The sequence below is a fragment of the Eptesicus fuscus genome, chromosome 11 (assembly GCF_027574615.1).
Source record: "Eptesicus fuscus isolate TK198812 chromosome 11, DD_ASM_mEF_20220401, whole genome shotgun sequence".
Taxonomy (NCBI): Eukaryota; Metazoa; Chordata; class Mammalia; order Chiroptera; family Vespertilionidae; genus Eptesicus; species Eptesicus fuscus.
Genome location: NC_072483.1, coordinates 50,960,343 through 50,973,237, shown reverse-complemented (window position 1 = coordinate 50,973,237; position 12,895 = coordinate 50,960,343). Strand labels below are relative to the sequence as shown.

Below are 12,895 nucleotides of genomic sequence, written 5' to 3'. Positions count from 1 at the left end.
CATATTCCCTCTTTATTAGATAGGATGTTTTAATTACTGTGCTTTGATATATTTGTCCTTTGCTTCCATTTTCTAATATATCATAGCTCTCTGGTTAGTTTGTGAAAACAATAGATATTGCCATGCTATTCAGGTAACATGAGCTGGTAACAAAATACCAATTGCCTGGAATGCTAAAGGAATTCTGATTAATTGCATTTATTTTATTGTACAGAAATTATTTTATTTCACACTTCACTATTGGTTTGATACTTTTATCAAATATTATTAGTCTGTTTACCCTGTCTTAGTAACATAGAATAAACATTATTCAGTATCTGTTTAAGAATTTTCAGTGCTTGTATATCATTATCATCAACATGAATTATACTTACATATGATTAGAAGGACAAATGAATCTACCAACCTTAGGGATTAACCAGAAATAGTTTGTTTTTATATATTAATTCATGTTTATATATTTTGCTTCAGTCTCATTTAACAGTTATTTCTGTCAATTGTTATTTATTTAACAAATATCTCTTGGGTATCAAGAAATTCAGGTGTGATCTGACATTTTGAGATTATTTATTTATTCATTTATTTACTTCCTAGAGGCCCGGTGCACAAAATTCGTGCTCGGGGGGGGGGGGGGGCGGGGTGTCCCTCAGCTCAGCCTGCACCCTCTCCAATCTGGGACATCCCTGTCACAATCCAGGACTGCTGGCTCCCAGCTGCTCGCCTGCCTCTGCCTGATTGCCCCTAACCGCTTCTGCCTGCCAGCCTGATCACCCCCTAACCACTCCCCTGCCAGCCTGATCGATACCTAACTGCTCCCTGGCCGGCCCAGTTGCCCCTAACTGCCCTCCCCTGCCGGCCTGGTTGCCCCCAACTGCCCTCTCCTGCAGGCCTGGTCGTCCCCAACTGCTCTCCCCAGCTGGCCTGGTCACCCCTAACTGCCCTCCCATGCTGGCCTGGTCACCCCTAACTGCCCTCCCCTGCAGGCCTGGCCTCCCCCAACTGCCCTCCCCTGCTGGCCTGGTCTCCCCCAACTACCCTCCTCTGCTGGCCCGGTCACTCCTAACTGCCCTCCCTGCTGGCCTCATCACCCACAATTGCCTTCCCCTGCAGACCTGGTCTTCCCCAACTGCCCTCCCCTGCAGGCCTGATCTCCCCCAACTGCCCTCCTCTGCCGGCCCGGTCACCCCTAACTGCCCTCCCTGCTTGCCTGATCGCCCACAACTGCCCTCCCCTGCTGGCCTGGTCCCCCCAACTGCCCTCCCCTATAGGCCTGGCTCCCCCAAACTGCCCTCCCCTGCAGGCCTGGTTCCCCCCCAAATGCCCTCCCTTGCTGGCCTGGTCTACCCCAACTGCCCTCATCTGCCGGCCTGGTCACCCATAACTGCCCATAACTGCCCTCCCCTGCAGGCCATTTTGTGGCGGCCATCTGGTGTCCACATGGGGGCAGCCATCTTTGACCACATGGGAGCGGCCATCTTGTGTCTTGGAGTGATGGTCAATTTGCTTATTACTCTTTTATTTGATAGGATTTATGCAAATGTTGCCTGTGATCATTAAGAGAGTCAGGAAAGTCTTACCTGCCCTAGCCTGTGTGGATCAGTTGGTTGAGCATCATCCAATGCACCAAAAGTTCAATTCATGGTCAGGGCGCATGCCTGGGTAGCAGGTTCAATCCCCAGTAGGGGGCATGCAGGAAGCAGCCAATCAGTGTTTCTCTCTCACCTCGATATTTCTTTCTCTCCCTCTCCTTTCCTCTCTCTCTGAAAAGAAAAACCTATTGAAAAAAGTCTTACCTTTAAGAAGGCCATTTTGTTTCTCAACAGGTACTGACAGGTACTGACATATCAATTAGATGTTTTTTGTTTTCGATTTTTTTATTCCCTTGATGGTGACTTTTGTGTGCAAAAATTATTTTTTCAGGGACTATTTTAAAGACCTTAAAATGTAATTAATGTTAAAAATCTTTATTAACCTTTTGCACTCGGATGTCCAGTGTGACTCGACATGGTTAGCATTAGAATAAAGGAATCCAGAAAAAATCAAGCGAGTGCAAAGGGTTAAACTTCATTATAACTTACTATATCCTATTTTCTCTATGGGTACCTTAGTTGTCTAACAAACTTTCCCAAGTACTTAAAAACCTTTAAATTTAATTAAACTTAACAGATATAATGAGGCATGGTTTTTATTTTATTTTTTAAATCTTTATTGTTGAGAGTATTACAGATGTCCCCATTATTCACCTCCACCCAGTTCCTGCCCCACCCCTACCCCCCGACCTTCACCACGCTATTGTCTTGTCCATGGGTTATGCATATATGCATATAATAACCAAAGAGGCATGGTTTTTTAAAATATTTTTGTTTGATTGATTTAGAGGCTTAATAAGATTATTTTAGCTCTTTAACTAAAATTACAGGAATAAATCAATCTCTTAACCATTTTAAATTGAAATCCAGGGTAATCTGTTACTTTAGGTACTTTTAGAACATAAAATACCAAATAGGTACAGATTATTTCTAAATTTGAATTAAAATGTCTGTGTCATAGATTTATTTTTTTAAGCTTCAGAGAGCTAAAACTAAAATGACTTAACAAATGAAGAAATAATTGTATCATCCCAACTGAAGAAAATCAAAACTAGGTTCATATCCCAGTACACAGAAATTTTGAAATTTCTCAGTGACCAGATAACTGAACATGGGACTTGATTCTTTTCTCCATCAGTGACAGAACTCCAAATCATGCTTTCCAAATGAGTGGTTCTCAATCACATCTCCTATACATTGCATAATTAATTTTTCTGACTGTTCACCAGTATGCAGCCCCCTAATAAAGCTTACCATTTCTTCTTTCACTACTTCAGTTGGATTTTGCTTTGTTGTTTTTTTCAGATCTCTGAAAATACGTAAAACATCCTTTCTGTTTGGTTCTGCATGTCTCTTTAGGATTCATTTGACCTTTGTGGTCACAGTCTGTTAATGACATGCTAAATACTGTAGCAGTGCTGATTCTAATAAAATGACCTGTCATTAAAAAATAATGTAAGAGAAATGGCAGCATTGGAACACATAAAATGAGTAGCCCATGTAGCTGAAGAGAAGCATATTTATATTCTAAGATTATTGGCCCGGTGCATGAAATTTGTACACACTAAAAGGGAATTAGAGGAAATATTTTAATATTGCTATTTGCCCTTTCTCTATAATAGAAGTGCCAGAGATGAAAGAAAATTAGTAAAATGTATATGGAAATCTCCCTCCTGTCAGAGTCTGTGGCCCGCCGCGGGACCCAGAGTCAAGTCCCCACCCACCCGCATGCACTTCGAAATCGCAGGAGACCCAGACCTGGCCAGCCCCACCCCCATCAACCCCCATGAGGTGGGGGGCGCGGCCTGAGGTCCCTTGTCAAGCCCCACAAGGTGGGGGGAGTGTCCTGAGGTCCCTCGCCCTGGCCAGGTGCCATGCAGCATCAGGTCCCTGCTGTTCAGTCATGACATTATGGTGTCCCAGCTAATTTGCATATTCCTCTATTATACAGATAGACTAGAGGCCCAGTGCATGAAATTTGTGCACTGAGGGGGTGTCCCTCAGCCCAGCCTGTAACCTCTCCAATCTGGGACCATTCAGGGGTTGTCTGACTGCCGGTTTAAACCGGTTTAAACCGGCAGTCAGACATCCCTCTCACAATCCGGGACTGCTGGCTCCTAACCACTCGCCTGCCTGCCTGCCTACCTGATTGCCCCTAACCGCTTTTGCCTGCCAGCCTGATCACCCCCTCCTGCCTCTCTGCGGGCCTGATTGACGTCAAACTGCTCCCCTGCCGGCATGATTGACACCTAACTGCTCCCCTGCTGGCCCGATCACCCCCAACTGCCCTCCCCTGCCAGCCATCTTGTGACAGCGTCGGGGCGACCATCTTATGACGCAAGGGCGTGAGGGTCAATTTGCATATTACCTCTTTATTATATAGGATAGTTAAGGATGCTTTTGTTGGGCCCTGAGTTTCAGAAGCCTAGTTCTTATCCTACCTAATAAAAGAGTAATATGCAAATTGACCGTACCTTCGCTACACCCACAAGCCACACCTACCAGCCAATCAGCGAGTATGCAAATAAACCCAACCAAGATGGCTACAGCCACAGAGAGCAAGAGGGAGGCTTGGGTTTCCCAGGCAACGGAGGAAGCCAAGTTTTCCACCTGCCCTTGCCAGCCTAAGCCTCCACTCAAGGCTACAAAGTTTCAATTGTAGAAGGTAAATAAATTCCAGATACCAGGGCCTCCACTTGGGTCACCAGGGGGCGGGGCTGGCCTGCAAACCACCACAGGCCCCTCACTCAGCCTCGCCCCAAGGGAACCCCCACCCTGATCCGGGACAACCTTCAGGGCAAACCAGCTGGCCCCCACCCATGCACCAGGCCTCTATCCTGTCTAATAAAAGAGTAATATGCAGATTGACCATCACTCCAATACACAATATGGCTGCCCCCATGTGGTCAAAGATCCTGCTCCCATGTGGACACAAGATGGCCAGCAGGGGAGGGCAGTTGGGAGGCACCAGGCCTGCAAGGGAGGGCAGTTGGAGGCGATTAACCCTGCAGGGGAGGGCAGTTACGGGTGACCAGGCCGGCAGAGGAGGGAAGTTGGGGGAAAACAGGCTGGCAGGGGAGCAGTTAGGCATCAATCAGGCTGGCAGGGGAGTGGTTAGGGGGTGATCAGGCTGGCAGGCAGAAGCGGTTAGGGGCAATCAGGAAGGCAGGCAGGCGAGCAGTTGGGAGCCAGCAGTCCTGGATTGTGAGAGGGATGTCCGACTGCCCGTTTAGGCCCGATCCTGGTGGGATCGGGCCTAAACGGGCAGTCAGACATCCCTCAAGGGGTCCCAGATTGGAGAGGGTGCAGGCTGGGCTGAGGGACACCGCCCCCCTCCGTGCATGAATTTCGTGCACCGGGCCTCTAGTAGGATGATATTATGCATTGTGTTTATGTCCACTATAAATATTGACATGAGATCCTCCTTTTCTGCTAAAGAAATTTCTTCAGAGCAAGTGCTTTTTAAAATTTATTTATGAACTCTAAAATAAAACTTTGGAAAAGTAAGAGTCGTAAAAACAAATGTAGGTGGGGGCCACAGATACAAGAATATCTAGTACTTTTTTAAACTACACAAAAATTTATAGGACCTATTTTCTACAATATTTCACTGTATCTTACCAAATTTAGGTATAGGGATTTTGTTTGTCATTAAACACATAAACCATAGATATTTGCTATCTTTGTTACCCTTCTGGTAGAACAATTTTCTTACATAATATTTGTAATGAAAATGTAAGTCTTCTCAATGTTAATCATCTAGGAGTTTTGTTTAAGATGTGGTAAGGTACTTAAGTGGTATTCTCCAGAATCATTCATTTAAGATTTGTGTGACAAACTGAGAAATATCTTTAAGCACAGGGGGTAGCCAGTAGGCTTTCTGCAGGGGGTTTCTACTGAGAGCTGACAGAGGGCATCTTGGCAAATGTTCAGAAACGTACATTAACTTAGTTAGGCCCTGCATGGAACCTCATGTTCAGCAGAATTCTTCTGACCTGCCTCTGCATGCCAAGCTAATCAGCAAACACCTAATGAGCCTGCTCCAAAGAAGCAGACTCTCTCCAATCTACTTCATTTTCATATGTTCTCTGGGGGAGGGGAGACAAGACTTCAGGAGGACTGATGATGCTGCAAAGACCACAATAATGATAATTAACTTGCTGAATTTAGAAGATTATGCTGTTAATTAGTTGCAAAATAAAGATAAGTAATAGAGCAGCAGATGGTAGGATAACACCCAGGAGAAGGAGGGTTATTACTCTGATGAGTTTTTGTGGCACATATGAAATATGGATCTGACTTTTTCATAAATTGTTTCTAGAGAACATTATGTTTTTTTTCTTTGTACTATGATGGAGTAGTTTGTTCCTACTAAGTTCTGACAGATGTAATAAAATTTGTTTTCAATAATACAACATATAACATAGAATTTGAATAGCAAATTATTTTTAGCAGATTACCCCTTAAAGTGAATGTCAGAAAGATCATCAGCACAACAATCTATCTCTGATTATCTTTCTAGGAAAAAACATTTTTAATATAGTAGTTGAATTTTATATCACTAAAAACTAATTCTAGCCCTGGCCGGTTTGGCTCAGTGGCTAGAGCTTCAGCCTGTGGACCAAAGGGTCCCGGGTTCGATTCTGGTCAAGGGCACGTACCTCATTTGCAAGCTCCTCCCTGGCTGACGCCCTGGTTGGGGTGCGTACAGGAGGCAACCAATCGATGTGTTTCTCTCACATCGACATTTCTCTCTGTCTTTCCTTCTATCTTCCACTCTCTCTGAAAATCAATGGAAAAATAACCTCAGGTGAAGATTTAAAAAAAACAAAAAACTAATTCTAAACATTAAAGCATTAGTCTGCTTAGAATTTTAGTAATAAAGATATTTTCATTTTCTCCGAAACAAGGTATATATCTTTAGTTTAAAATTAAAATTATGTCAGTGTTTTATTGTACATGTTGGAAAATATAGACTTTTAAATATTATTTAATTTCATTGAGTTTTTGATCTTATATTAAATTTATTGTGAGAAATATTGATCTTAACAATGGGTTGACCAATGTCTGATTTCTTATTGAATCCTAATATGCATAGAATACTAAATATTAGACAAAAACTCTAGTTTGGAAAACTTTTGTTTAAAATATATTTAATGAACTAGGAGTCAACAGACAATTCCTTATCCTGGCTCTGCTTCTACCTCAGTCTATGATTCTGGGAATTAACTTCACTCTTGGGCCTTCATTTCTTTATCTGTAAGATGGTGATTGGACTAATTGATGTCCAGTATTTCTGCTAGCTCAAAAATTATATTATAAAATATCCATTATATTTATATTTTTTAAATTAATTTTTGAACCAAAGTATTTGTTCTTTAAACTGTCTCTAGCAAATATATATATGGGTGAATTGTAGATATCCTAATACAATTGTAAAATTTATATGAATCATACTTGGTGACAACTTTTTTAACTAACCCATTCTAATTATTTTTAGTTTACATGTATATTTACTGCTGTTTTAAAAAGTCTGCATTTCAGAGCAGTGTTAATTAACCCTTGAAAACCTTTTTTTTTAAATTTTATACTCAGTGGCACACTCTCCAAGTCAGACTCATTGTAATCAATGTAACAGCATGGAGCAAACATTAGAGCTTCTTCACTGGATGAGTACTGTATACCCTAGGGCAGTCAAGAGAGGATAATGAATGAATACTGATGCTGTTCTAAGTGCTCTGTAAGGTAGTTACTTGCCCTACTAAAGATTATTCAAGAGAGTGATGTTTATGTACTTCAGAGTCTCCTATGTGCAGTTACTATATTTCATTAATTCTAAGAGTTAAGCTCTTCTCTATAAAACTTTAAATGCTCTTCAATCCTATTTTCTACCTAAGGACTTATAAAAATGTTTTACCAACACATGATTTTACCAAGTTTTACATCTCAACAGCTACTTATATTTATGCACATTTTATATCCAGAAATGAAAGCCCTAATCTAACACTAGACTGGGCACTGTTTATTGTATTTTGATGTCTAATATTCTGTTTTTAAAAGATATAATTATGCAGAGTGACCACCTCCCCAGATTCTCCTCCTTTGTTCTGTTTATATAACCCACACTTTTAAACTATCTTTCTGCTTTTAATTCTTCTTTGACCATTTAGCCTAAGCATTCCTACCTGATTATAGCCAATACTGCTTTGGACACTTATCTGATTTTAGTTTTAATACATCTACTTCCACATTATCCCAAGTTTCTGTTTCTTAGTCACTAATGTGGTTGTTTCTGCTTGTTTGAGAATGAAGAAAAATAAGGGATGAACTAAGAATTTTACGTTATCTGAATTCTGAAAGATGCAGTGTATTTACATAATAAAATATGTCTGAGGCTAAACCAGTGCTTAAGATGACCCCTAAGTTCATTTTTCCTAAGTACATTGTGAAAATACAAAAGTTTAGGAACTCTCCTGACTCTTTGGCATCACCACCCACACATTTATGCTAAGAAAATAGAGGCTATTTTTGAAGAAATAAGGAAGCTGACATTGGAGAAATCCTTTTATGAGTAAGGTACTTTTACATATTATACTTAATCTTTACCGTAACCCTACAAGGAAGTTATCATTATTCATTCCCAGTTTTATAGATAAGGAAACTGAGACTCAAAGATTAAATGATTTGTTCAGAGTCACAGATAGTTTGAGGCAGAATTAAATTCTGAACATTGTCTTCTAGCTGTATAACATATGTATACAAATATGTATATAGCATACATTATGTATATTAACCAATGAAGATACTATGACTTTACATATTGTAGTTCTCTTGGCAGTTCATAAAGAAGTACTCTGTCAGAAAGGAAGGAAGAAACCTACCTGATCCTCAGGTAGTGTGGCTTTATCAGTTGCAATATTAGACTTGGCAATTCTAATCCTTTGTGGTTGTCTTTTGAAGCAGTAAGCCATCCAGCCTTATATATATTTTATTGATTTCAGAGAGGAAGGGAGAGGGAGAGAGATATAGAAGCATCAGTGATAAAAGAGAATCATTGAGCGGATGCCTCCTGCACACCCCACACTGGGAATCGAGCCCACAACCTGGGCATGTTCCTTGACCAGGAATTGAACCATGACCTCTTGGCTCATAGGTCGACATTCAGCCACTGAGCCACACCAATTGGGCCAGCCTCAGATTTTATTTCTTGATCACTCCTTATGGTTGTTTTTTTTTTAGACAAATCCAGGATTTGAACTAGCTTAATGGCTGTGTGACTTCGGGCAAACAATCAGTTTTCCTAATCTGTCAAACTGGGATACTGTCCTATTAGAAACTCATTGAACACAACATGAATGGATCTCAAGTACATTATGCTAAAGGAAAGAAGCTGGATTCAATTCCATGTACATGGTAGTCTGGGAAAGGCAAAGTTTTTGGGATCAGAAAACAGATTAGTGGTTTTCAGAGGCTGGGTGTGTTAGGGGAGAATGACAGGAAAGGAGTATGAGGGAAATTTGGGGGGTAATAGAACTGTACTGTATTCTGACTGTAGAGGGTGGTTCTGCAACTATATGTGTTTGTTAAAACTCAAAACTACACTAAAATGAGTTCATTTTATTGTAAGTAACTTATTCCTCAGTAAAACTTTTTTTAACCTGCTGACTTTGTTCTTTAAATCGTACTCAGAATCCACAATGTAGTAGTAAAGAAAAAATGTCCACTAACCAGTTGTCCAGGTGTAATTATTGCCTAGTGGAGATTTTGTTAATCTTTTCATATATGCTTCAGTTTTTAAGGGATCTGGATCATTTATAGAAGGTAAGATATGCATAGATGAAAATAAAGAAACTTCAAATTTTTGAATAGTTGTCAAATTTTCTAAATTGTTCTTGGCATGAATGAAAGCAGTTGTACTAGAATCATTTATTTGGGAGCCTTTTTCAAAAGTTCTTCTCTCTTACCCACCCCTTTCTGCTATATCCAGGGAAGGGAGAGAGAAAGGTTACCAAGAATCTGTTTTAGCATGTAACATCCAGCCAGTTACTTCTAGAAAGTTTGGGAAGCACTGGATAAATTGCGACACACTTCTCATCCCAATATTTGTAGCCTCTCTCCTAAAATTTGCACCTGAGTGTGGATCTTAGGAAAATGTAATGGACATATTTCTGCATCAAATGTTGTAAGAAAACTTTATTTTGGGCTCGAGGACTATATCTCAGTTATTAAGAATATTATCAGCAATAATAGTTACAGGTCTCCCATGTTCCTGAGGTCTCTTTCATCACTAAGATATATAATCCAATTATATTATGCTAATTATTTCAAATTTACAGATCATAACAATAATACTACCCCAAAAAATTATGTCATGCTCACCAAAGAAACCAATTTCTGTTTATTAGCAAATGTGTTTTTCACCTATGATGCACATCAGTAATGTACCAGCTGCTAAAAGGGATGCAAATAAATATAAGGCAACCTCTGCTCTTAAAATGCTTACTGTCTGATTGGGGAGATAATTTATTCACATGTGACACATTTTTGCTGATAGAATAATAAACTTGATTCAAATTATGTCTTTATAAAGAGGTAGCCATAAATGTCTAGGGCCTCATTCTAACACTAGACCTGCCACACTCTGATAGTGGGTCAGGTACAGTCCAGTTAACTAGCAAAATGGAACATAGTGGAAGGGATAAACTTAGAAGTAGATCTGTTTACTGGAGACTGGGAAGACCTAAGGGAGGCAAAACCAGCTGTAGGTTCTCAGAGGAGGTTTTAACCTGACAGATAGTGTAGTGGCCTAAAAAAAAAATGCAACATCAAGTCATTGTCGAAGTAAGCACTGACATTAGACTTGCTTGCAGAGATCAGATGGCCCATATCTGGAAAAGAAGAGATTTTGGTCTAAGAATCTAAGAACCTGAGAATATTGGGATATGGGATACAGAAATGGGGTGGGGGAAATAGGTGAAAGTGTACATAATTAACTTCTGTTGTTTATTTTAGTTGAACGGTTATTTTCAGTCATTAGTGTTTTTAATTTTCACTCTCAAAATTGATTTAGGAACAAGAAAGTTCCGAATTCTCTAGTAGTACTAGACAAAAAGACTCAGGAAAGCTTTCCAAAGGTCCTTTTGTTTATCTTATTGATATTTATAGTGATCTTAAGAATATAATGAATTATGATAAATCAAAGCTAATTTTGAAGCTGAATGAATTTATGCCTTCCTTTACAAATTTCTCTTTTGTTTAACCAAAGCGTATGTTAGGAGTTGGATTTGGGTGGAAAGTAGAGAATTTTTTAAAAATTGGTGTTTGCATTTCAGAGATTAAAAGCTGCTTTGACCCAGCAACATCCTCCTGTGACCAATGGCGATACTGTAAAGGGTCACGGTAGCGGATTGGTTAGGACTCAATCAGAGGAATCTCGACCACAGTCGTTACAACAGCCAGCCACATCCACTACAGAAACTCCGGTAGGTGTGTTGTTTTTATCATGCAGCACTCGATATCATCCTTAAAAAAGCAAATACAGTGTAACTTAAATGACTATATACTTTGGAAAAAAATATTTCTGGTTATATTGTTATTCCAAAAGTATATCAGAAGTCCTAGAAAAAGGTAGTTCAAATATTAAATAAAGTCAGTCCAGTCCATCAGTCCATCGAGCAGTTATTACTGCATAGAACACCCTATATGTATTTAGGTCTGACATAGCACACTATCCATCAATACTTTTAAGGAAACATATTTGCTGTTGATTACATTCAAGTAATGTATATATGTATTACATTACTCACATAGATGAAACAATTATTTAATTAAAATTTGGGAAACATCACGAAAGGAAAAGATATGCCATATAGCAGTCGTTTGTGCTAGAGGCCCTTTTTACTTCTCTGTAGTTCTGAACTGCCTACTAGGTGATTGATATTTCTGTATGTCTACAGTATATTTCTATAGTGTAAAGGGTTACTGTATTTCTGTTAAATGTTTCAGAACTCAAGAGCTTTTATCTTCTCTACTTAAAGAATATTAGCATTGGCATTAAAAAGCAGAACTTTCCATTTAAAGAAACACAGGTAAACAGCAAATTTTACAATGCCTCCTAAGCATAGGTATTTAGATAATTACATTTTATCTTTATGAAACTTTCAACAAAGTGGAATGTAGTTGTGGTTGTCACCCACTAAACAACTTTACTAAGTGTCCGAGAGGGAAAGTAAGTAAGTGTGTTTTAATGTCATAATTCAGGGGTAAGCAAGCTGGCCCTCAGGCCAAATGAACCCCAGCGCTGTTTCTTTGTATGGTCTGCAAGCTCATTATGGTTTTTACATCTTTAAAAGTTTATTTAAAAGAAATGAATATAATTTATTTTCTTATACTAGCTATCGTTTCCATGGATCTAACTTTTATTTATATCTTTACATTTTATTACATTAGATTAAAGCTCCACTGCTGTATCTCTAGTTTCTAGAATAGTTTAATATATTTTTTTTAATGAAGTGGAATGAATGAATTAATGAGAGAAGGGAGAGGAGGTACATATGCTTCTAATTAGCCTCGAGTTCTCGTTAGGTGTAAAAATATAACAAATATAAATAATAGCTTTCACGTATCATACTCGGATTTAGCCTTTGCTGTAATAACTGAGTTGTCAATTTTTTTAAAAAAACAACTGTTCTTTCTTACTCAGTTAAATGAGTAAAATAAAAAGTAAAAAAAAACACCCTGCTGTAAGTTACAAGGATGAAGTAAAGGAAATATTTCAAGGTTGCCTTTCTTGAAGCCAGCCATAGAAATATTTTTATAAAAGATTAACTTGGGCCGAAACCGGTTTGGCTCAGTGGATAGAGCGTCGGCCTTCGGACTCAAGGGTCCCAGGTTCGATTCCGGTCAAGGGCATGTACCTTGGTTGCGGGCACATCCCCAGTAGGGGGTGTGCAGGAGGCAGCTGATCGATGTTTCTCTCTCATCGATGTTTCTAACTCTCTATCCCTCTCTCTTCCTCTCTGTAAAAAATCAATAAAATATATTTAAAAAAAAAAAGATTAACTTGGAATCATGTACATAAATAATCTAATACTTAATCTTTATTATAATTAAAATACAGTATAAATGGAATAACCCTTATAATTTTTAATGCTAGTTTTTTGGAAAAGGAATTAAATCATGCCATTGTATTTTTGCGAGTTCGTAGGATGAGAAGTAGTTTGGTGATTTTCCTGCAAAACTTATCTTGATCTTATATATAAAATTTTTGCTTATTATATAGATAAGAAGAAAATAGAAGTTTTACT

The 12,895-nt window shown here is 39.1% G+C and overlaps 1 protein-coding gene across 1 annotated transcript in view; it reads left to right on the top strand.

The window, feature by feature from the left end:
• Positions 1 to 12,895, top strand: part of ATF2 (activating transcription factor 2) — a 93,337-nt gene that overhangs the window by 59,542 nt on the left and 20,900 nt on the right. The window contains exon 12 of the mRNA XM_054722958.1: positions 10,922 to 11,071. Within this exon, the coding sequence (XP_054578933.1) occupies positions 10,922 to 11,071 (150 nt within the window). The remainder of the gene's footprint in view (positions 1 to 10,921; positions 11,072 to 12,895) is intronic.